The sequence below is a fragment of the Trachymyrmex cornetzi genome, unplaced genomic scaffold, assembly GCF_001594075.2.
Source record: "Trachymyrmex cornetzi isolate Tcor2-1 unplaced genomic scaffold, Tcor1.1 scaffold687, whole genome shotgun sequence".
Classification (NCBI taxonomy): domain Eukaryota; kingdom Metazoa; phylum Arthropoda; class Insecta; order Hymenoptera; family Formicidae; genus Trachymyrmex; species Trachymyrmex cornetzi.
This window is the reverse complement of record NW_017300011.1, coordinates 894,016-920,627: the sequence shown is the minus strand read 5'-3', so window position 1 is coordinate 920,627 and position 26,612 is coordinate 894,016. Positions and strand designations below refer to the sequence as shown.

General features: G+C 35.3%; 1 protein-coding gene across 3 annotated transcripts; it reads left to right on the top strand.

Moving 5' to 3' along the window:
* Positions 1-4,778: 4,778 nt before the first annotated feature.
* Positions 4,779-24,819, top strand: Gyg (glycogenin 1). 3 transcript variants are annotated; one of them, XM_018517457.1, is made up of 10 exons: positions 4,779-4,996; positions 15,047-15,182; positions 15,751-15,925; positions 16,197-16,486; positions 16,560-16,740; positions 18,334-19,293; positions 19,918-20,124; positions 20,330-20,344; positions 20,375-20,465; positions 22,318-24,819. In XM_018517457.1, the coding sequence occupies exons 1-10, from the start codon at positions 4,990-4,992 to the stop codon at positions 24,147-24,149; spliced, it is 3,894 nt and encodes a 1,297-aa protein (XP_018372959.1). In that variant the 5' UTR covers positions 4,779-4,989; the 3' UTR covers positions 24,150-24,819. The 3 variants fall into 3 exon arrangements, with proteins under 3 accessions (XP_018372959.1, XP_018372957.1, XP_018372960.1); XM_018517455.1 differs by having other exon boundaries at positions 20,330-20,465; XM_018517458.1 differs by lacking the exon at positions 18,334-19,293 and having other exon boundaries at positions 4,783-4,996; positions 20,330-20,465.
* The last annotated feature ends 1,793 nt before the right edge of the window (positions 24,820-26,612 follow it).

The following is a 26,612-nucleotide window of genomic DNA, read 5'->3' as shown; positions in this document are numbered from 1 at the left end:
GACAGGTGGATAGACGGATAAAATCGGACAGAATGACGCGACGGGACTACATCGTAGAATCACCGCGAGCCACGCGCCTCACGCACTTGCTCGACGTTCCCGTCCTCGTTGCCGTCGTGATCGTCGTCGGTGTTTCCCCCCCGGGCGGGTTAACGGCGCGAATGCTGCCCGGCCCCTAACGCACCTACTCCCGCTGTACGCCGCATGTCTGCCGCCCGATCTCCGCACTCCGCACTCCGCAGCCTTCCGCGCTGGTGCGGTGCGGTGGTGGTGCGCACGATGGTGCGGCTCGGAAAACACCGGAACCGAAACGACGCAATCGCACTGCCGCGACGTTCTCGCGGCAGGTGTCGCGACGTGGGCTCGAGAGCTCTCGCAAGTGCTCGCAAGCTCTCGGAGGACTCGGAACGGAGCTGCGCCGGCTGCGCGACCCGACCGGCGCGAACTCACCTCACTCACCTGACCCCCCGCGACCCGCGAACCCTCGTCACCGCTGACCGGGACCCTCGACGCGCGACGTGGGTGGGGTAGAAGGGAGGATCACCGGTCGCAGGCCGCCGATCAGTCGGCTAATAATCCCTATTAGCGAGCTCCGGATTGTGTCGATGACGGCGATGCGTAGAAAGATTATGGGTGGGAAGAAAATTCACGGCCAGCTAAATCGGTCGAAAGCGAAGAACTCTGTACTAATTGTAGGAAAAATTAAATCCCGATGAAATGAGTTTTTCACATATAATTAGAGTCCGATTGAAACTATATTTTTACCTCCGGCCGAACACGAAAACGAATATTCGGTTGTCGTTCAATTCCGGCCGAAACCGAAATCGAGACTTAAATAAGTCTTATAAATACTAAAAAAAGAAGACAGAGAGAAAGAGAGAGAAGCTAATAGAGTCACATTTTTCCGGCCGAAGTTGAAATCGACATTTTTAAATTAATTTTACAGTACGATTTGCAGAAATCATGACAAATTCATGTACTATAGGATTTAAAAAACAAGATTTTATTAAAATATCTAACTATAATAATATAAAAATATTGCATCCTCAACTTTTAAAGAAACTCTGTTTTTTTTTACCGAAACCGAAACCGAAATTTCAGTCAGACTCTACATATGATACAGCTTATTATTATAATGTGGTGAATAGATAGAAGATATATAGGGGCTCAATAATGTATTAGTATAATATTTCAGTTAGTATTTGGTGTATCAAAGATATCAAACTTGTGAACATGCACTTTTAGTACGTCATAGCTCAACTATCCATTATTAAGTCTTAGGCCCAGTTCCACAACTCACGGTTAACTCTTAACCGAGGTTCAATTTATTTATTGTCTTTTTCTAATTCTAGAATTGGAAAGAGATGAGAAACAATTTGAACCTCGGTTCTGGGCCTTAATATAGCAGAAATCTCTCAGGGATGTCTTAAAGACGTCCAGAGAACGTCCTAAGTGTGCTGTATGGTTTGCGTCTTGTAGAGCGTTAAACCTATAGGTTTTTGAAATTAAAGCCTCAGAATACCACAGTTCTCAGAGGAATGAAGAAGTTAGGTAATTTAAACAGCGCATCTATGTCATGGTGCGACTTTATAAATAATTAGCGCAAATGTAGGTGACTTGGGACACGCGATAGATAATAACTATCGTTAACAATACATGAACTTGGCGCGCAAGGCTGCCGCCTTCTTAATAAGATATCGTTAATAATATAATTATTTGTCTCATAGACAAAATACTATATTAATATATAGTATTTCGTTGATGTATTTGTGCGTAGTTTGTGATATCTTTTGTTCACGACATAATAACAGCTACATCCTATATTAAAACTCATCTCAACACGGAGAAAAAGATTTCTTTGAATTTAATAAATTTTATTGTATCCAAATAAATTTGTTATTTGGAATAGTCCAAATAAATGTTTGAATCAATAATACGATTTTGTAACAATGTATATCTTTGTCTTAAATATATTATTTGTTTGAACAGACGTCTTTGGCATTTCCGTGATCAAACTGTACGGCACAAACATAATTGATATATCATAGCACATAATTTAATTTTGTTATTAGACATATAAGCTAATGTTTTCGTAATTTCGGCCAAAAAATGTAATGGTTTTTCTAAGAAAGCAATTATTTGCATAGAGCATCCTCTATCAATATATTTTGCTATTTTCAAATAAATAATTTGTTTCATTGTTTGTATTCATTGTAACTAAATAATATATTATTTGATTGAAAGATATCACTTCAAATAATAATATTATTTCTGTCAAACAATAGATTTCTTCGAATGAAACAATAAAATTTTTATTCAAACAAATAATATTTCGTTCAAGCACATGTTGTTTCAATAAATAAATTTTGATCAAATAAATAGGGATACTAAATCCAAAAAAATTTTTCTCTGTGAACGGGATCTAATTTTTTCATATAATTAGTGCGGGATCGTTTTGTAAAATCGCTAATATACATATTCAGCAAAATGCCAGTCAAAAAATAATAGAATTTCGACAGAATATTGATAGCAGATCGACTACAGAATAAAATACATCGCCTATTGGCCGCAGCACAGACTCTTGCATAATGCATAGTGCATAAAGGAATCAACTAATAAAAATTCTTCTTTTCCGTGGAATGGGAGAAAAGGAAATATTCTGATTCACTTATGCACTATGCGTTATGCAAAAGTCTGTACTGCGACCTTAAACAATTAAGAAAAAAGATTCTGTGAGAGAAAGGTCAGATTCCTGATTCGCTCGATTCCTGCTGATAATCTGCTGTCAGATTATGTCACTGATGCCGATCTGCCGCAACATTTTGTTTGAATCGGCAAACATATGCTAATATTTTGCTTGCTGAGCATTGCACATATAATATCTATGAAAATTGAAACACTAATGAATGACAATTTTTAACTTAATACGATAAGTCTGTGGATGCGTGTTTGCGTGCGCATTTAATATTCTTAGCGCTAAACACGAACGTATTCAATTTTTTAATTCAATTATCAGTTCGGTGATGTAATAGTTGCTTTGCAACACTGTGATTGACGATATAATTTCACTTGTTCTTTTCTTTTTAAACTTCGGAGCCACTGACGTAATACTACGTCCGTTCACAAGCTAAAGCTGATAAGAATTCCGCTGTGTAACCAACAGAGTTTATTATTTTCTGTTGGTATCTATTATTATATCTAGCATATTTATTATTACTAGTATATCTATTATTTTTCTTGGTATCTTGTACTATTCTGCCTTCAGAAACGTCTGTGTCCGTTTCGTGATAGTTTTATTATTTTATTCTAATTTATTTTTTACTATAAAACTTTTATTTTAAAACACTTATTATTATTATAACTTATTAATTATCTGTTCTCCTTTATTCTAGTTTTCTGATTCAATTCTTTTGGTAAAAGCCTGTAAAAGCCTTCAGAAGTCGCTATAACTGGATAATAGTTCCGTTCGTCGCAGCTGCACTCTCTACGTTATACTATCTAAAAATAAAATTGAACTAAATTCTTAAAATAAAATATAATTGAACGTTAAAAAGAAGAAGAATGAAGACAAAAACTACGAAAAATTCAGCTAGAAATAACTGAAATGTAAAGCCTGTATCAAACTGGGTTAAAATTGAGATTGAAATTAAAATTAATCTATTAGAAGAAAGAAAACCAATATTAAGTTTAATAAAAATTAGAACAAATTTAAAGCACGTTCAAACTTTACTTTGATTAATCAAATTCAATCTCAATTTCTGGAGCAGAATATCGTAAAGACCTTATCAGATTAAAAATTAAGATTGAAATTAGATTGAAATTTAGCCAATCAAAAGAAAAATAACCGATATCAAGTTTAGTGAACTTTATTTGATTGGTCCAATCTAATTTCAATCTCAATGTCTAGTCTAGGGGTCAATCGATCATTATTTGTTTTTTATAGATGAACTAGTATATACTTTTGGAACTTAAAGTGAAATAGATATGTGTTCGATATTTGATGAAAGCGAGAAAGAGAGTTCTAATATAATTTAGTGGAGGAATAAAAACAGACCTCACCTAATTTTTTCCCTAAAGTAAAAAGTAAAAATTTTTTGTATAACACAATATGTGTGAATCTATACAACACATACCCCAGGTGAAAATTTTTCTCATAATTTTTATACGAATTGGAACATTTTTCAGAAATACTCAGAAATATTCGGAAAGTTTACATTTTCTCTCAGAATTTTTTATACAAGTGAATTTTGAAATATTCTGAAATTTCTCATCCCATAATTTTTAAAAAGTATTCTTAAATTTTTTAGATTTTATAACATTTCATTAGGAATTATACTTACAAAAAATCTTACGCTATTTCATAATTAACATATATAAAAAATTCTGCGAAAAGATGTAGATTTTCTGAGAAATGTTTCAATTCGTATAAAAAATGTGAGAAAGTTATAAAATCATAGAAAAATTCTGAAAAATTATATGAAAAATTCTGAGAAAAATTTTTCAGGGACATCATAAAAAAATTCACTTTACACGTTTTTGTGCTACAAAAAAAGGTTACGATCGATATCCTGATACGGGCTTTACTGGACGTGCGGTCGGCATTTAAATCAACTCCGGATGCTCCAGATAACACTCTCCGAACAGCTGCAATCCCGTAGTCGGTAAAGTGGAGCACTTTCCGCAGCTGCAACCTGACGTGGGGTCGCGACGAAGGGGGCGGGGGAGGGGTGGGCGCGGAGTGGGGGATCGCGGTATCTCGTGGAGTGGCTGATTCGCTACGAACGAAGTACGACTTGCCGCTCTCTTCACTGCTCTGCTCTTCACTCGTGTTGTGGCGCCGACGAGGTGCACGCGGACTGTTCCTGTTCCATCGGTGAGTGCCGGCAGGTGGTGGGTGTGTACGGGAACGTTTCGGTCTCCCGGTCCAGGCGCGAAGGAAGAAGAAGAAGAATAAACTCTCGAGTTCTCTCACTGCCTCGAGCACCAGTCATGGGCGGTAAGTCCGAGACAAGTTTTGCCGGTCCCGAATGATCGCCACGCGGCCCGACTTGGGCTCGCCGGCCGATAACGTCGCTCCGCCGGTCTTGACCCGATGACCTTCGTTCGCCGTTTCCACGAGCGTTTCAATCTCAATCTCTCTCTCTCCTCGTGACGCGACCGGATCTGCGGGACGAATCCATCGTGATCAGAACTCGGAACCGTTCAATACACGTGCGATGCAGACGTGTATCGGAGAGGTGAACGGAGGTAGCCGGTGTCGATTGTTTTCGTTTTTTTTCGTCCGGACGAAGCTGAGGAGCTCGACTCCGGAAGCCGCGAGAAAGTTGAATCTGCGACGACAATTTGAGAGTTAAGAAAGTTAATAAGTTTTTCGAACCCGCAGGACCATCGGTTCATGCAACTTCGTACGTCGGAGCTGTTCGTTTCCCGCTCGTCCCGATTCCGCCGTGAACTTCTTCACTAATCGCAAGCATGAACTTTCTCACGAATCGACTACGTGATCGATTGAAGAATAATCGCGCGGAGCGTCGAGTTTAAATTTAAAATCTTTCACGTTTCTTAGGGGAGAATTTCACGATCGCTGTCCGGGTAACTTTTTATAAATTGGAGCGAAAATGTGGAAGGTAAAAATTTCTATCATTGTTTTCAATAATAAAAATTGTCACTTTCCACGGTTCCTTAAGGAAAAATTACAGGGTAATAATAATAATAATAAATGATAATTATTATTATTATAAAAATAATATAATAATAAGATTATATGATGATGATGATGATGATGATGATAACGACGACGATAACGATTTTATTGATATGCAATATAAAGTAAAAATTGATCGCTATTCTGAGGCGAAAATTCTAAACACCTATCTTTAAATTTAGAATGAGACAAGCGTTATACTCCAGAAAGGAAAAAGGAAAGTGTTTATTAAACTATAGAAATCGACACTAACAATAAGAAAGAAACGGAGACGGAATTCCTTAGAATTTCGAAATGTAACACATCGTATTAAATCAGGTAAATTATTAGATATAAGTATCTCACATTCATGTATAAATTTAAAATATAAGTCACATATAAATTTTTCGTGTTCTTTGTACAGATCTTTGAAGTAACGTCTGCAAATAACATGAGTAATCATCATCTGATCTAAAAAGACCAATCCCTCCCAATCCTCTTAAGAGATCATCAGCACCTTCACAGGCTATCACGCTAATTGGTCGCATAATTGGCGAGTAAAAAGGCGAGGCTCACGAAGAAGCTCTAACTATGTGTTCCATATTTTTTTTCTCTTTTTCCTCTCTCTCTCTCTCTCTCTCTCTCTCTTCTCTCTGGACGCTGCATTCCTCGTACACACGAGAAACAAGATAACAAGATAAGTCAGCGTCACCGTCGGGATATCTCTGAAGTCTGACGTTTATTCCTGGCCGACCCTCCGAGAGGGAGAGAAACTCTGCGGCGCCTTGCCAAGTGCTCTCCCTTATTTTTATTCTTTCACGGAATCGCCCGCGTACTTTCGACGAGATTTTTGCCGCTCCGTGCCGTCCTCAACTCCTCACTCGCTCGATTGTTCGCGCAGGTGTGTCCGGATGCGCGCCAGAAAGAATCGAAGCGGATACTCGTGACATCGTCGACGTGTATATTTAGGATACGCCGCGTTTTTTTCTGATACGCAGTTTCCAGGGGGTAACCACTATAGTTGAAATATTGTCCCACTGATTACATGATTTCATTTGATTTTATATAATTTTGTCTGATTACAAATAATTTTTTTCACTACATATGAAGTCATTTGTGGTAAAATATACGATTTTATTTAATATTATACAATGATTTCTCATGGTTGCATATTAATTATCAGATTATACATAGAGATTTCATATGAATTTTATAACGATTTCGAGGACTCTATCCTACGATTACATTACGTGGTTACCCCTTCGCGCAGTTTCTTTAGTATTTCATTTCCACGGAAAGGACGATTTTGCTAAAATATCTAAAAATTTAGCTAGATACAGATCTGATAATAATAGGCTATTAAAATAATTAGATTCTATTGTTGTTTTATTAGATGATTATTGTATAATTATTAGACTATTAAAATAATTATGTGAAATGCTCAAATTGGTTGTTAAAATGTCAAAATTTTTTGCTCATCACACTTGAGATTCCTATATATAATACATATTACAATTACTTTAATAATCTAACAAAATTATTTTCATTTATATATATGTAGCTAAATTTTTAGATATTTCAATAAAATCGTCCTTTCCGTGTCGGATTCCATCTTCGCGTGTCCCACATAGGTAGAAAAACTCGTGGCACATACGGAACATAAGATTCTTTCGTATAAAAACTGTATCACACTATCGCACTGGAGATCGTAATTACACGGGTATCGTCGAACGACTTTTTGTGGACGTAAACACGTGCTAGTAAAAACTATTTGTCGACGACCGATACTCGGAAAATGTACAAGTTAATTAAAAATTGACTCCTGTGTGAATTACCTTAGTTTTTATCGGCATTATTTGCAGGAGTTCAAATCTTCATGTTTTAATTAAGAGAAGAAAGATATCATGTATGAGAAATTATCGATGTATTTATATTCTGCAATAAGAGAAATTAATCAATAAAATCTGTATGAGTAAAGTAATATTTTTACATTGTAAATTAAAGTCTGTTTGATCTGGTTTCTTTTCTCCTATCATTCCGAACAAAATCGATTAAGATTAAAATTACCTCACTGGAAAAAAAAGTTTACATTAATTGGAATTCTGGTTGAAAATGAACAAATCGAAATTTTCTGATTGAATCTATTATATGTGGTTATCTCAAATAGAATTCTTACAATTCTATTTCAGGTAACTAGAATTCTGACTGATATGATTAGAATTTTCTAGTTCGTTTATTTTTAATTATGAAATATTTCTCATGCTATCTCAATGCTTATCAGTTAAATTCTAATCTCCAATTCACAATTCTTGGTTTCCAGTAGACCTGGTTCCATCAATCTAACTGCATTAACTTTAATTTCGGTTCAATTTACTCTATATTAAATTATATGATAAAGAGTAAATTTCTAATTCTAAGAATTAGGAAAAGATAAAGATTAAATTAAAGTGAAATTAAAGATATTCTGATGGAACTTATTGGTATGAAGCCGAGCCATAGTGTGGACTTAATGACCGATCATTTAGATAATCTCGTGCCAAAACTTTTCGATTTTATCTCATGGAAGATACGAGCCTCGATTGTTCCCACTGCGAAACTAATGAGACTGATGAGCACGTCGCACCGGTCTCGAGTGACCTGCGATGGCGTATCAATTGTGGCGCATGTAATTGAGAGTTATGCGATAAGAGAATGACGCTTATATATCGATCGCAACCGACTATACCTTGAGAAATATTTATTTTCCACATAAAATCCTAGATTATTAATATCTAGAAATATTATATATCTATGATATATCTATGATAAATCATCAAACCATTATCATAATACCGAATGTAAATAAAACATATTTGCAGAATAATATTCGATGCAAGAAATAATTCGAAACAAAGTAGTCCAATAATTATTTTCTTCTTTTGATGTTTCCAAAATTATTAATTTTATCTAGAATATAATCATAGAGATCTACTTAAAATCATGCATTGTCTAAAAGGAGTTTTACTTTTATTGATTGAAAAATTATTTTAAATAAACTGAGTATCGATTTAGATGAGAATTTTTCCCATTTTAAAATTAGACAAAAAAATTTTATTCTAACATAGAATTTTCGTTTCGCCATACGATTTCTTTCCATTTTGATTTTACTTTATTTATCATTGATTGACTTTCATTTTTTTTATCTTAATCTCTTAATATTTGTGAATCGTCTTTTTTGAAAACCACAAATAAGAACAAGAAACTTTATTACTTCCAGCATTACAAGCCAAGGACTTGGTTAACACTTGACAAGCAAGAAAGTGCAAATAATTATTTTTAAATAATGATATGCACTACAAATAAATATAGTATATTTAAGGAAAAATGACGTGCAAAATGTTTCGTGCAAGTCAACTATTGTCAAGTTCATTGGACCTTTATCGACAACTGACGATACTATTTTTATGTGATCTCAATCTTGACCTCGTCTGCTTTGGATTTGAACTCCCAGCACTGGTTTGGGGCACGTGTTTTCTTCGTAGTGCTCTCGTCGTAAAAATAGACAATGTGCGCAAGAAAGTAGTGATTACTAGCGTCTAAATTAAAAGAAAAAAGAGAATATACGATTAGCACGTTGAAGACAGAAAGTCAAATTGAAGACAGAAAGAGAACCCGATCAGATCAAACAGACTTCTAATTTACCATGTAAAAATGTTATTTCAGTTATTGGTTTTATTATAAATTATGACTTATTTTTTCCTTATTGTAGACTATAAATATATGAATAATTTTGGATTGCTTTTGTCTCTCAAACGTGAAGTTATAAGTTCCTGTAGAAATATGCTGGAAAAACTAAGAATGTTTAATTTAAGATTATCAGTCAAGATTAAAAATCAAGATTAAACTTGTAGACTCTTTGATTGTATCGATGACGAGTGTCGATTATCGATGACCGGTTTTTGCTAGCACATGTGTTGCAGAAAGTAGCTCGAGGATATCCACATTATCCATGTTGACACGATTTGCGGTCGCGAATCTTATAAGGAAGTATAGCCAGGTTTTGGCGCTCAAGTGCTTGACCTAACGCAAGACGTATGAATGCATTTCGCCACGAATGCGAGACCGGCTCGCTATTATAAGAGCTGGAAGAGCGGCTTGTATAAATATAAACCTATGTCGGCAGTCTGCCTCCTCTCGGGTTTCGAGTATTCTCGCACCATAATGTTATACGTGGAAGACCTCACCTCTGCGTCTCTCAAAAGGAAGATCAACCCTCGCGACAGTAAATATAGCGGGTGCACTAAAATATTTTTTCGTCTCTCTTGTAATTTATACGCGAAAAACAGCTTCGTATCCGAAGATTAATTATCCTATTTCAACATCAGTCGCTGGAAGATCAATTCTTTCACTTTAAAATTAGACAGAAGAATGCAGAGTTCCTGATTTCTTTCCATCTCGATTTTACCTAATTTTCTATCGATCGCAAGTCCTATTTCTTTATTTTAATCTCGAATATTTTTATAAATAGTACACGGGAAGAATGGTTTTGCTGAAGTATCTAGAAATTTAGCTACATATAGGTCTGAAAACAATTTTATTAAACTGAAAATAGTTCCCTAGTAGAAATTTCATGCATTTTTGAGCAGTTACTAAACAGTTACACCAACTTCTGTCTAGTAACTGAGAAGAAAAACTACTTAGGATGTAACACTTTGTTTGCAGTTACTGCATACAAAAATTGCGTAAAATTTGAATTCATTTACTGAATAAAAACATAACAAATAGTGGATATTAAATTGATTAATAAGCAAGCCAACTGCTCATGAAATGGACAGAATAAAACTCTATCAAGTTCTTGTCCATTTCAGTATTGACACAATTAATGAGAATACAGTAATATATTAGATAGTAACTGGATAGGTGTCTTGGAAAACTGTATACATTTCTACCAGGGTTATGTAGAACACTTAAATTGGTTGCTAGAGTATCAAAATTTTTTGTAGCTTTACTCATGCTTGGGTAATTAATTTATAATGATCCAAAAGAATTATTTTCAGATCTGTACGTATTAATCTAAATGTTTATTTCAAGTAAAATTGTTCTTTCTGTATACTTTCGTTAAAATATTCTCTTTTCTCAGATCTTTTATATTATACAAAATAACTTCTTGTTCTGCGTTATATTTTACGTATTTTACGTTGCTTCGCCCAAGAGCGAAAGTTAATTTTTGTCAGATGGGAGAGTAGGCGAAGGAAACGTATCCCACGATCAATCAAATTAGGCGTGACGGAAATGAAAACATATTGAGAACAGAAGAGCGAGTAATGAGAGGGAGAACACACGTCGCGTTTTGACGTGACTCCGAATGCTCGATCTTGAGAACACCGGTAGCCAGAAATTTGATCCTCCTCGGGTCCTGGCCCTCTCCTTCCTCCACTTCTTTCACCTCTTTCCACTGTCAGTCGCATTGTCACCGACGTTTATCTGGATTCTAACGCGTTCGCCTACGCGTATTTTGCCATAACGACATTCGGAAGACGTTACAACACACGTGCAATTTTATTACGAATTTCAAACCAGGGTCCATATTATGGAACTGTTTGGAATAAATTTCGATCGGAAATTATTCTTTTCCTGAAAAATATGATAAATATCTAAAGATTAATTATGATTGATCAGAATCCATTCAAAATAGTTTCATATATATTAGGAACATATTGAAGAATGTTGCTTGCTGGTCCTCAATAATTTTTCTTTTATTATTCACATAAAAGAAATTTTTCTGTACCGCGTAGTTTTGATCATTGAATCAATGGTGTGATCAATGTCTTCAATCACGTGTACATATGATGACATTCTTCCTCGTTCACGAGGTTATCGTGTGTCTCGGGACGTATTTGGCAAGTCCCTAATTCCCAGTGTTAACAGCATCAAGTAGATTTTGATTTGAGAAATTATCACGGACGGAACACGATTGAAAATGTGGAATTTTGTTCACAAAAAATGATTATGTTGAAATACTTAAAAATTTAGTTAGATTTGATAATTTATTGAATCTCCAAAATAATTATGTAGGACGTTCGAACATAATGAGCATACGAAAAGGACGGATTTGCTGGAATTTCTAAAAATTTAGCTGGATACAGACCTAAAAATAATTTTGTTGAACTATCAAAATAAATGTAAGACATTTAAATTGCTAGAATGTTAAAACTTTTTACAGCATTGTTCCTCATATTTGTATAAAATTATTATTACCTAGGTGACTATTTTGACTAACAAAATTGTTCTCAGATTTGTATGTATCTAGCTGGATTTTTAAATACTTCAGTAAAATCGTTCTTTCTTATTCTTTGCAACGCAAAACATTCTAATAATCAACTTGAATTCTACATTATTTAATAATTAATAGAGCATATAAGAGTCAATATTAAATTAAATTATATATTAAAAATATATTTCGTTTTTTAATATATAATTTAATTTAATATTGACTCTTATATGCCCTATTATTATATTTATTTTGTATTATTATCAAGAGTCCTTCATTATTATTGTTAATTTTAATAATTTAACAAAATTATTTTCAAATCTCGATATAGCTAAATACATTTTTTTATTTCTTAGATTTACCAATAATAATAATAACTTTAGCAAAATATCAAGCAGCACGAAAAGTGCTGCTTGATATTTTCATTGAGATAAAATGAATCTCGCATTCATGTCGTAGAAGCTTCTTTCAAAATATTTTCTTTATCCGGAACACTTTTATGTATTACATCTCCTAATACTTCATTTTACGTCATAAGTATCTAATTATCAGTTTCCTTGATATCTTAAATAGCAAATATTGTCCACATTTCTAGCGATCTTTTCCCGATAAATGAACCTTGAACCGACAACAAGTCGTTATTGCATAGCTTGCGCCATTTTTTCGTCTTGTTTATTATTGTTTTTATCGGTGCGTAAGAAAGTCAACTGCGTTAAATTTAGCACAGTTGAAGAGCATAATTATGCATACAATTACTATGTACGATTTCGAAGCAAAATGTTCTAATGCGACCATTTTTTCTCAGACCCCATCCGATTTAAATACGATATGCAACACATTGAAGGATCATGCAAGGTTTTAAAAACCAGCTGCAAGTGTTTCGCAGTTTTGCGAAAGACGATTGCGGAAACCGGAGTTTCGTCGTAAATTCACCTAAGAATAGGTGACGTGTTTTATCCAGGGGGGAAATAGAACACGGCCAAAACTCGCTAGTCTGCTTACGCACGGAGGATAGTACGATATCACGCAAAGTAGAAATAGGATACGTTATAAATAAATACGCGATGAATTTTGCGCCTGCGAAAAACAAGAGACACGCCTCTGCGGCTCTTTCGTTCTGCCAAATTTTCACTGCGTAGGTAAAAATTTTAACACGTGTCCAACTGCATTTTGCGACTTAAATGTCACTTTCATTATCGTGCACGACGATTTGCATAATGCATGAAAACCATGCATTTGCATTTGTTTAAATGAGTCATTTAGTGATTAGTCTCATTGTCACGTAAAATCACACACGTTTGTAGCAATTTATTTAACTTTTTAATAATAAAATATTCATAGTAATATGAAAATTTAATTGTTAATTATGGACGACTCTATTACAGCAACAAATTTTGTATTAAGAATTCAACAGTCTCTTTAGCCTCCTCCCTTCCAGGAGTAAGGATTTATTTTGAAATTATATAAAAAGAGATCTTTTTATTTTATACAATTTGTCTAATGGAAATATAATTTTTTAGCCACCATTGAGAGTTTTCTTCTCAGAATATGCAATGTGTCTGTGCTATAAAACGCAGTCATGAATATAAATAATTGCAATTATAAAGTCTCTTGTGTCGAGTCAGGAGGAAGTGAGACCAATGCGAGAGAGCTCTAATTATATATCCGGAGTTGGAAGATTGCCAACGTCACCTTCGTTTTCGGCTTTTCCTTTCGTCTAGCTTGCATTCTTCTGTGTTCTCGCGGTAGGATGCATCGGGGATGCATTGGATTTTTATGTCGCGAAGAGGCACTGATATTATTCTAGGCACCAATACTGATGCAGCTTTTCGAGAATCGCATTCATCAAGAATTCGATAAAAAAATATAAATATTTGGCCTTATAGCCTTTGTCTAACTCATAAAAGCTTGCAAAACACGGTTCATTTTTTTATTTGTTATAAAAATAGCAAAATATGAAAGGGTATATAGACATCAAGCGCAGAAATTAGTGTGCATATTAATAAATAAAAAAAATAGTAAAAGTTTAATGAAAATGACAAATTACATATTTCAGCTCAATTTTTAGCTATCTTTAGATCATAAGATAAAATTACAGTTATCTTACAATCTGAAGGGGACTCAAAATTTAATCGAAATATGTAATTCATTTTCATTAAACTCTCGCTATTTTGATTTATTAATATACGCACTAATTTCTGTGCCTAATTCCTATATGCCTTTTTCTATTTTGCTATTTTTATAACAAACAAAAATGGAAGATTATTTTGTGAGAAGTTTTCATAAATTAGACCAAGACTAGACCAAATTCGCATTTTTTATTGTTACGTCTTATATGCCCTTTTCTATTTTGCTATTTAAATTATAAGGAATCCTTATTATTGTTATGAAAATAATAGACATTCCTCAAATCACCTTACAACTCTTTTGTACATAGCAGTATAATATATGTAGTTTTTTTTTCATGAATTTGAGGTAGATGACTATAAAAGTGCACGTCTGTAAAATGCGTACTGATTGTACGATAACATTTGAACTTAGCTGAGTTCGTTGGCATAATTTTACCGCCTATCTTTAATTGCGCTTACGTAAGATCGTAGATTAATTTGAAAATCAATGTTAACCGTGAAATTATCTTGCCACATCGCTTATCGATGCGCGAAATCACAATTGGTTTCGCGGATTCCTCGTGTTGTCTGGAATTGAATCGAAGGACACTACAAAAACAACACATTTACATACAAAATCCATACCATTTATTTTGCAAGTGTTTTAAGTACAGTATCTCTAGATCCTTATGATCTACAATAGGAGTAATATTGTGTAGTAAGTTTATAAGAAATTGATATAAAAAAAACAATTTGCAAAAAAATATCTGCATTGACACGGAAAGAACGATTTTACTGAAATATTTAAATAAAGTTTTCTCGAGTTGGCCTTGAATGACACTATCCCATATCCTACCGTGCGCGCATATTCTGGACACATTCACTGGATGTAGATTTAAACGTCAGCTTCGCCGTAGTCACCGAGTCTAAAATAGATTTGGCCCGGGTGCATCTAATAGAAGCGAATGCCCCATCAAGCCTTTTATCGTGTCTTTCTTCATCTTTCAGGATATGCGTGGGTTACACTGGCTACGAACGATGCCTATTCTCTGGGAGCCCTGGTTCTGGCGCATTCCTTACGTCGGGTCGGCACTAAGCACGAATTGGCCTGTCTTGTCACTCCCGGAGTTACGGCGACCATGAGGTATCGTCGTTTTCCAAGTTCAATACAGCGATTACCGGATGGCAACACGTAGATTAGCTGCCAAGTCGTGTCGTGGAAATTGAAACAAACTTCTCATATTTGTAGCATTTATACTTATTCGACATTCGATTGTTATTACAATAAAAAGTTAAACATCTTTTGATAAAAATGATTTAAGTCAATTTTATAAGAATTACTTAAGTCTAGTGAGAGAAATTAGTTTTTGTTTATTTATTTAATTTTATTGTAATAAATGTTTATTTATTTAATGATTTATTTAATAAAATTCATAAAATGTATATTAGTTTCATGAGATCAGAATTGCGCATATTATGGTATATCAACAATAACATGTTATTCCTCCAAGCTTTTCAATTTTAAAGCATGTCAATGTTTTATTATATTAAGGCCTTGATTAATCTCTTAATCAAACAGCTCGTTAATATTTTGTTGTAGCTTAAGGTAATAACAGTAGTCAACATTCTGCAATTTATAAAATGTTTTAACTATATAATGACATTAACCAGATTCTAATTGCAACGTGTAATTAGCGTCTTGTTTGCGTTAGGGAAAAATTGGCGGCAGTATTCTCCTTGGTACAGGAAGTCAATGTTCTCGATTCGAAAGACGAGGCGAACTTGGCCTTACTGGCTAGACCAGAATTAGGCATTACTTTTACCAAATTACACTGTTGGAGGCTAACTCAGTACGAGAAGTGTGTATTCCTTGATGCAGATACTCTTGTGAGTAACGCGAAATTTTGTTCAATCTATAAAATTCTTGATACATATTTTTTTCATTTTATAGTATTTTTACATCTAAATTGAAACTAAAGTAGGAATTGGATTTAAAATTTTTAATTCCACTATTTTATTCTTTGTTATGATATATTTAAACAGCGAGTATATATTATCTAATAATAAGACAATAAAATACAGTATAAAAAACAAATTAGAATTAAATCTGTTAGAAGAGAAATTATCACATTAGTGTAGGTTTATTTAATTTTTTTAGGTTGTACGAAACTGCGATGAGTTATTCGAGCGTGAAGAACTATCGGCCGCGCCCGACGTCGGCTGGCCTGACTGCTTTAATTCCGGAGTATTTGTATTCAGACCGTCTCAACAAACGTTCGCATCAATCACCGCATTCGCCGCTGCTAAGGGCTCGTTTGATGGCGGTGATCAAGGCTTATTGAACATGTACTTTAGCGACTGGGCTAGCAAGGATATCTCCAAGCATCTACCGTTTATTTACAACATGTGTTCTACCGCGACATACTCTTATCTCCCCGCATTTAAACAGTAAGCGTTTACGCTCTTTCGGCTCGGCTGCAATTAAAAATCTTTCGTTTTCTAATTCTCATTTACATCCTAGATTTGGCGACGACGTGAGAATAATACACTTTATCGGCATAACGAAACCGTGGTTACAGTATTTCGATACCTTGACCGGCACCGTCCAGCCACCACCGGGATCAACACATTTGCAACCGCTGTTGCAATTATGGTGGAATATATTTTGCGAGCAAGTGCATCCCCAATTGTCATCCTCCATGGTAAGTTTAATTATAATCTGTTTTAGTGCAGTATGTGCATTTAATGTGCTAAAATGACGAATGATAGTTCTAAACTGACACTCGAAGTGCGTAGCTATTTTTCTACTAAATTTTATATTTCTAATAAAGAGAGATCTTTCTTGTTCATATTAATGATATGTGAATAACACAATTTTAATCATTTTATATTTATGCATTTGGCTGCAAAAATTAATATTGCCGCAATTTTTGTCTTATATTTATGCATTTGTTTTACAAGCAAAGCAGTGAACAATTAAATGCAATTATAAATAATACGAGGGTAAGATATTCTTACATACGCGTCTGTACTACTTGTAGTTTTTCTAGATTATTCTGTATCTTAATATTATTATTTGAAACAAGTAGGATTTATCATGTCATACAGTAGATAAAAATTATGATGCAATTTTGAGAGAGTTTCCATCATCACAAATTTTTTAGAATTCTCATTACTGAATATTAGAGTTACATCGAGTTGCATTCGCAGTTTTTTTTTGTAAATGCAGCTATATAAATCTGAGATTTGTCACATTGCTTTTTTAATGATATTTTTTTAATGCTGTATGAAAGCTTGCAATAAAGTAGCATTTGAGAATATAGCGTTTTTTACTATCTTTATATGATATAAAGTGTAAATTTTTTGGCATTTTAAATATATTTTGAACCCGAGAGTTTCTAGAATTCCTTAATATTATATTTTAATTTTACATATTATAGGGTTCAAGGTATATTTTTTATTTGTCTTTTCTTTGTATATTTTGTATAGTTTATATTAATAGCTACATTTCAATATAATTTTACATACTTTTATGATGTATATGTAGTATAATTTTTTAACTATAGTTTTAATAATGAGAAATTATATATGCACTTTTCATCCTATAAAAATTTATCAAACGAATAATGTGGCTATTAATATGATGGATTTTTCTAGTATTAAACCAGTGTCTATTTTTTTTCTTTGATCTCTGTTCTCTCTTTTAACTCATATACTTAATTATAGTTCATGTAAAAATTTAATTCGGTCGTTATACATAATAGCGTTTAATTGCATTATTCGTAATATCTGTAATGAATGGGTCGAGCATGAATGTTATTCGTGTGGCATTTTGAAGTTACCCAAGCAACACAGTTATATTTAAAATACGTTTAATAAACGTTATGAATCATGTAATGAACGAATAAACTGAAAAATAAACGCTTAAAATTTGAACAACTATACGTTTAATAAATGTTACAAAAATGTTTGTAACGTCTGTTAAACGTTTTTTACTCATTTAAAATACCGTTTAATAAACGAATATTTAATAACGTCTGTTTAACATTTTTATACAGCATAAAAAACGTTTCGGCTAAACTTTTTTTAAACGTAAATTGTCGGCTTGGGTATTGATATACCACAAACTTTATTTTCTTTACGGTGAAATAACATTTTACATTATTGCTATCGTGTAAATGTCAATGTATAATGGAAGACATAACGCTGTAAGAAAAATGGACACTGTCAGACACTTAGTTCAGTACTAACCAATCGAGTGTGCATTTTTCTGTTTTGGCATGATGCTTGCATAGGCCACCAGCACATTGGCTCCAATTTGGCACGCATTTGCTCCCCCGTCCTATGTACCCCCTTTCCCTGAAATCTCCGATTACTCCGATACAACAAATAGCAACAGCTCTCGAGTGCCGGATTTTTCGGAATTTAAAGATCCCTGGGAAGAATACTCTCCGCGGAACGATCCGTTTCCGATTGATAATAGCGCACTGACTGATAAGAGCAAAAATTGTTACTGCGGAGCTAAAGAGGCGGATATTGTTCGTCAAAGTGACCATAGTGCATTCCAACTCGCACACAATCAGCAATTTCACTACGAGCAACAGCATTCATCTTACACGCCTATTCAAACATATGATCAACGTCAAGAACATGCAACTTCTCATTTTGAAGAAACTCGTAATCAAGAGCATTCTGTACAGCACACTGAACATCATCACTGGCAGCAACACAGTGAACATAGACGTCACGATGAACAGCATCAACATGAACAGTGGACTGAACAGAGACATCATCATGTGCAACATCAGCATCACGAGCATAGGCATAATGAGCAGCAGCATTATAACGAACAGAAACAACATAGCGATCATCAACAGTTTCATCAACATGATTATCACAGAAACAAAGCGGATGATCATCATCAGAATCAATCTGCCGAAGTGGGGCACGAGAATCACGCGCAACACTACTCTAGTGATAATAGTCATCAAAACGCAGACCATCTGAGTCATACTGCTTCTCATAATGAGTTTCATGCGCAGTATACTAGTAATCAAGATGCCCGGGATAACTTTGCATCTCATTGCTATCGATGCATCGAAAAGTATAACGAGCAGGCGTCGGAAGCTGTGAATAAGCAAACAGACACACGGAGAATCGATTTCCTTCCTCCCTCTCCTGAACCTTGTACAGATCTCCACAATGTAGCCACGCGATCTGACCCGAATGTAACGGAACATCTAGACAATGCAAATGTAAGTAATTGTTCCCATATCCTTTTTTCTTTTCTAAATTCGAGTCGATTATATTATCACTGTACGCTTCCGTACATATTTCTGAGAATATATCTGCTTCATTTTGCTAAAGAATAAAGAATCATGAATGCATTATGATAATTTTACTTCTGTAAAATCAATTTTTTTTACGATTACATGGCGCATTGTGTCATCCGTGTATTCATTTATTTTGACAATGCTTGGGACATTACTTGCACTTTTATTGGGATTATTCATATATCATTTAAAATCATTTTGTTTGTCATTCATTTTTTATATACACATTTTAATTTCATAGCCAGTTATAAATATATATATAATTCTCTTTATTTTCTGGAAAACGTAACAGTTGTCAATTTATCTTCATGTATACTAACCCATATTACTTTTATTGTATTTGACACATACATCCTATTTGAAAGTGTTCTCCATGTAAGTAGCACCAGCTTTGTATTACGTGACTTGTCTCGAGGAATGCAGACGAGATAAAATTGCTTGAAACGCTCGTGTGTTTATCGTAACTCATGCTGTCATTTTACATTAATCGATTCTTTGATGTTGTAAACGGTTTGAAATGAAAAAATATTCTTATTAATTGCACAGGCTGGTATCGCCGGTGCCCTGGCTCAACTGACATTAGGCGAAGCGAGAAGCGCCGAGCAAGTAGCTTTTGAAGAGCACATGAGGAAGCAAAGCTGGGAACAAGGACAGATCGACTACATGGGTCGCGATAGTTTTGATAACATATGGAAGAAGATCTGCGAGACGCTCTCCCTCGCGCCGCAACGGGAGCCGACTCCACCTACAGAGGTAATTTAATGTCAAATAATATATTTATCTTGATGAGTATATTTAGAAATTACCGTAGCTTATGCTAGAATTTTAATAATTAAAACATCGACAGAGACACAGTTATTTTTGATCCACTAAATAGTTAGATCGAAAAAATGTTGAATAAGCAACGATGAATACTATTTTGATAATGAATAATTCATATCACGATAAATATTTGCAGGATATCGCTACTTTGGAGACTGCTATAAAAGAGACTGTTGCCAAAGAGACTGCTGTAAAAGAGACTGCTGCCAAAGAGACTGCTGCAAAAGAGACTGCTGATGCACCTGCAGATGTCAAAGTGGATAAACCAGCTGGTATGTCTCGCTATTACAAATGAAATAGCGTTATTATACGTAAATCAATTCGTAATAAGAACTCGTAAATGTTCGAAACGTATCTATCCAAAGTAGAAGGTAACCATATATCATAAATTAAAATATATATTTTATTATATTTTTAAAATAATTTAATGTGCTCACGATGCAAAGCCATTAACTGTTTTCCTCGAGTATATGCTTTGCGTTTTTGTTTGTTTTTTGTTCCATTTAATACAGCATGCGATAATCAATTTCGTAATTTCAAATTAAAACCGTTGAGCGAGGAAATGATTAAAAGTCAATATGCTTATATTAAACGCGAATTTGTTACGATATGCCGAGCGAGAAGTACGAAACGATATACTCTTGTTAATGCAATTTATCTAGTTTGAGTGTTTGTGAAACAGGAACAGAGGACAACAACTAACAGATCCTGGCACCATAGCATTGCTGCGTCTTGTATTGTCGTTTTGCTTTAATGGGGTAAATATTTTATGTACTCACACACAAAACATCTGACATTATCACTTACTTTTTTATTCTATACTTCAGATGACTGAATTATGTAAAATGATATATATACTATAGTCTAAAACAATTATTGAATTGTTAAAGTAAAATACTTTAAAAAATTTTTAATTACACTTCTTTTGTTATTATTTACTAAATACATAAACGAAAAATTAACATTGTTTTTTTATTTTACATATTAAAAATTTTTCTATCTTGTTTAAAAAGGATTCTTAAAAAATATTGCATTTTTAAATCAATGAATTTTATACACCTTCAACATACTTTTAAAATTATTATATGTATACCAGGTGTCTTGAAATTCGGGAACCACAACAAGAAAGTTCTCGAAAAAATAAATTATAAAAATATGTGTCGTTTCGAATAATTTTTAAGACATAAAGGTTAAAATTAAACAGCCGTCTGTTCGTCAGTTACACGTTGACGTCGATAACACTATCAACGCACGACTTATGGCCGTTCAAACACATAATCTATAATTGTCCAGTTTTTAATCTTTATGTCTTAAAAATTACTCAGAACGACAAACGGCAAATAACTTTCATAACTTACTTTATAATGGCAATATTTTTATAACTTATTTTTTCGAGCATTTTATTGCTGCGGTATTTTGATTCACGAATTTCGGACATCCTGTATAAAAATAAACGATGTATATATACAATAAAATGTATAATACGAACAAAATGTGTGAGATACAATTCAATATGAATACTTTGAAAATTATTACTTTGCTTTTATATAAATAACACGCCTTTATGAAACGTAATACTTTACTAATTAAACATTTTGCGGAATATTGCTTCTTTAATCCGCTACTATATAATCAGCTTTCATTCATTTTGCAAACAAGTTGTTATGCATAATATTTGCGCAATATTAAGCTATATCCATTATGCTTTATATGCTTTACGTTAACGAAACGAGCACATGAGCATTATTTATATTTGACATAAATACATTTGGTCTGCCAAAATGCTTAGCAAACGTATTATATTATTATTATTGACTGTTTATTCATGGTTTACTTGTTCATACTCGTGGCATATTTCAATATGTTGAAACGAAATCGGATTTTCTCACTGTCATCAATCATCGCCTATTTTGCCTAAATTCACGAAATATAACATCTGTAATACATGACTTTTCAATATTAATCAATGATTACTTTTATTTAAATTAATAGGAAAAAAAAACGGTTTCTATTCACCGTATAGAATTTTGCACGATTTCTTCTCTTAATTTTTTGTTAGAATAGTTCTTTCTGTTTGTCCGTATTTGCATATATATCTGTCACTTTCATTCTTTCTTCGTCCAGTTGAAGCCGACAAGGATCCAACGCAATCTCTAATATGCGAAGTTCCTAAAGAGGAGAAACTTTTGGCAGTAATTTCCGCGTTATCTTTCGAGAAAACGGTAGAAGCCACCGCAAAAATATCCGACGAGCCGGTACAATCCGAAGACGTTTGTGCGAAACCGATAACTGAATCAAAGGATGTAAAATCGTGCAAAATCCGTACTGAAGTGCCTTTGCCGCAGCAGCCGGTAGAACCGTTGCCCGCAAGAACAACTGCGGAACCGTGCGAGCTCCCAAGCTCGCAAACGCCGCAAGAAGCGGCACCTCAAAGTGCAAGCCTTCTCTTCGAAGCAAAAGAACCGAAGCAACAATTTGATTCGCAAACATCCCCTTTGATCTGCAAACTACCTGTGCAAGAAACAACTGCGCCGGTTACGCAAATTAGTATCGAGTCAGCGCCTACTGAGGTCAAACCAGAAACCTCAGCCATTCCTCAAGATGCAACGCAGCCTATAGCTCTGACTAGCGTAGACAGTCCGCAGATTGCTGCAACTTCTCCTGTAGCGAGCCAAGCGCCAGTAGAAGACATCGTGAAGTGTGTAATCGAATCCGCGCCTGACGTAACACAACCTCTTACGATAGATCCGGGCGAGCAGCACGCGGAGATGCTGTTGGCGGCTTCTGAGATCTCCACTGTGAGTCCTGTGCCTATTCAGGTGGCAGAATCGGTTCTACAGGCTGAACCTAAGGAATCCGTGTTGGGCGCAGCTGTAACCGTGAGCGATCAAGCAATTGCCTCGATGGTCACGGCTGTGCACGAGTCCAAGGATACCGCTTCTGCGCCGATCCCGACAGAGCCTGTTCAGTTGAACGGATCGGCTTGTGAAATTGAGAGACGCGACATTTCCGGTTTACCAGAAAAGACGGGTGCTCTTTCTGAGGCGATCAAGGAACTAGCGAGCGATTTTGTTGCTAGAGATCTACCATCAGAGGCAGCACCAACTACTGAAGAAAAGATATTAACCAGTAGCAGTGTGGAGCCTTTAGGAACAACATCTGTTGAAGAATTAACAGAACAAGTTGCAAAAATAAAAGTGGCAGAAGTGAAACCTCCAGAACAGAAGAAGCTGGAAACGGAAGAAGTAAAACCTCCGGAGCTGATTACCAAGACGAAAGCTGTGGAAGAGAAGTCTGCGGAGCAAGTTGCGAAAGCTGAGACAACGGAAGCGATCGTGAAACAAGCGGAAACAGTCGCACAAGCTGAAATAACAAAAGTACCGTCTATTGAACAAACAGAAGGAACAGAAGCAGCAACAGCGAGATCACCGAGTGAAGTTTTGGCATCACCAATCGCTGAGCAAAGTCCACCGCCAGAAGAACCCATTGAAGCGAAACCGTCAAATGTTCCATCGACGCCGACGGTGACTGAGGCCTCACCACCGATCAGTCCGTCCGTGGAGAGTGCGCAGGAGATGGAGGAGGCCGCGAAGAAGAGCCTGAAGAAGTCCGACTCAGTGGACGGCGCCGATGGAGAGGGCGCGGACAAGAAGGCGAAGAAGACGGTGAAGAAGGTGACGAAGAAACCGAAGGTAAAGCCCGAGGAGGCGGCACCCTCAACCGCGACTGAGGGCGCCGCCGCGGACGGCTCGCAGAGCAAGACGAAGAAGACCGTGAAGACAATGAAGAAGACCGGCGCGAAGAGCCTGGAGACCGACACAAGCATACCGGAGACCCCACCGCCGCCAACGCCAACCGGCGCTGTTGGCGTCGACGCGCCAGTTCCGCCCAAGCGGAAGACGAAGAGTACGAATGCAAAGGGAACGACCGGTAAAAAGCCTGAGACGGAAGAGTAATCGATCAATCCAAGTCGACAATTACGGTCTCAAACAGTTCAGGAGTCCAACATGGAAAAAATGGTTTTGCAAAAGTATAAAGTAAAAATTTAGATACAGATCTGAAAATAATTTCTTAGGCTATCAAAATAATCATGTAGAACGTCTAAGCTGATATTGTTTGAATATTGATTCAAAACCTTTTGCTTATTATGCTTGACAGTACAACAAAATTATTTTCAGATCTGTATGTAGTTCAATTTTTAGACACTTCAGCAAAATCAATCTTTCCATGGGGAGACTGGTTGAAAGGCGAAGATCCTCCAAATATTCGCGTTGAATATCAAGAACATATATTGAGGTCTTTAATTCTTTCGAGATCTCGCGTTCTTAGAAGATTAGTATTTTTGCGCATATACTCCTTTTTTACGGTTTTCTTAAAAGATTCCCTGTAAAGTGTGATTAGCGATCTCTGCTAGCTGCAAAGTAGTGGACGCGAAGATTGTCGCGACATGGTTTGAACACTGTCTCGAAAGGATTAAAGGACATGTTAGAAAATCACACTCGCTAGTCTGTTACGGTTTTTTCTTTTTTTTATACTTTTAATATATATATCTCGCGAGAGTTTCTATATCGTTGAGCTTCGATACCATATTCGCCGCGGAGGTATCGAGCGATACTGAGAGTTTAATCGACGACGCCACAAATGAATCATATTTATACGAGCCGCGTTACTTTACTTGTCTTTTTTGTTTCTTTTTTCTCTCTTATTTTTAATTAACGATATACTCGCTTCTTCCCTAAGGTTTGTTCCTATTTATCTTATTAGATTCTTTACTCGTGTAATTACCGTTTCCTCGAGCCAACGTTGCTCAAGAATCGCACGTCTTGAAATGATGATGAGCCGTGTTTCACCCGAGCAACGTGAGCTCGAGTATCTTATTGCGAGCGATTATTTTATATTTGTTTATCCGCTTCAACGAGAGTCTGTTAGAGCATGTCACAAAAAGAAAGATGAGAATCGCTAGCTGCGGTTGATTCTGTTGTAAAGCTGCCTCGAGAAGAAATATTTCATATATAATTTCATATATAATGTTTTATATATAATTATATAAAAAATTGACATATTTTATATACAATTATATATAAAATATGTTTTATATATATAATTATATATAAAATATGTTCATATATATAACATTTTATACTGGAGTACGTTTTTCCAGATTTAGGGCAAGAGCATATAATAGAGAAAGTATCAGTCGACTGTTATATTGCTTATGGATAATGATTACAATGTGCGCAATATACATACATTATCAAGGACTTTTTATGAACGACACAATAGATGTCGGTCGACACTTTGGCTGCTGTCCAACAAGACAAGAGACACAGATGATACGATAAATCAAACACAGTAAATCAATACATCCTTGTTGTTTCCTGCAGATATTAAATAAAAATCAAATGGTTCACCATGTTACACTGGGTGCTTTCCATTTAATGACACATGTTCTGTTTTAATTATTCGTGAATGATAAAATGATATTTGTGTCGGCTTGTGTTACTAAATGGAAAGCGTTCATTTGTATTCTTTAGGTATCTAGTATTTTCCAGCAACAGAACAAACGCTGTGTAACACAATACACAGTGCGTCGACTTGTATCTGAAATGTTGCTTTTTTATCTCATCGCCAGAGTTAGCATTTTAGCTGTGTGCGATTGTGTCGACTTGTGCCATAGGTGGAAAGCACAAGATCGTACACTGTGTTACGCAGTGATGCAAAGTCAGTAGACTGTGTCCATGTACGTTGCTGTAAAGCACCCTTTGTCTATCATGTGCTCTTGCGCTTACGCGAAGCGAATGCGATGACAGGATCATATTGCAACATCTGTGCCAAGCAGCTTTTCGCACCGATGTCGTGAGATCAGCAACGAGAGAGACAGATCCATGTTTTATTTACATCATGTACACGTGTGGGAGTGTACACGACCATAATCTAAGTCATGCCATCGTGCGCACATCTGCATCGATCGATCGAGACGGTGCGATGGCTGAAAGGAAGGCCCATTTGTCTTATAGAATCAATTATTATTATTTCGTCAGGAAATGAGACAGCGATTCTAATTTATTATATTATACAACGAAAGCAATATCACCAATACGACACTGCGATTAAAACCACTGATATATTACGTGAGAAATCTGAGCGGCTCATCTTTTTATATACACGTATATTACATATTATATATTAAATTATATTTTTCAGTGTGTATTTTTACTCTGTCTCGTTGATATTTTTAAAAAAAGAATGTTCATCACTTCCACATGTATGTACAAATAATAAATTTCTTATTTTAATTTAGATTTAAGCAGGTCAAGTGGTTCTTTCTAAGTATCATGAAGTACAATACTCTCGATCTTTTGAAAGAATCACGCAACTCGCAATATACATAGTATAATGCAACTGAAAGCTTTTTAATA

Bases quoted from the DNA above. Each gene is read 5' to 3' on its own strand.
- Gyg (XM_018517455.1), top strand. The intron at 15,926-16,196 runs GTGAGTAACGCG...TAATTTTTTTAG, and splicing joins TCCTTGATGCAGATACTCTT to GTTGTACGAAACTGCGATGA. The intron at 20,125-20,329 runs GTAATTTAATGT...AAATATTTGCAG, and splicing joins AGCCGACTCCACCTACAGAG to GATATCGCTACTTTGGAGAC.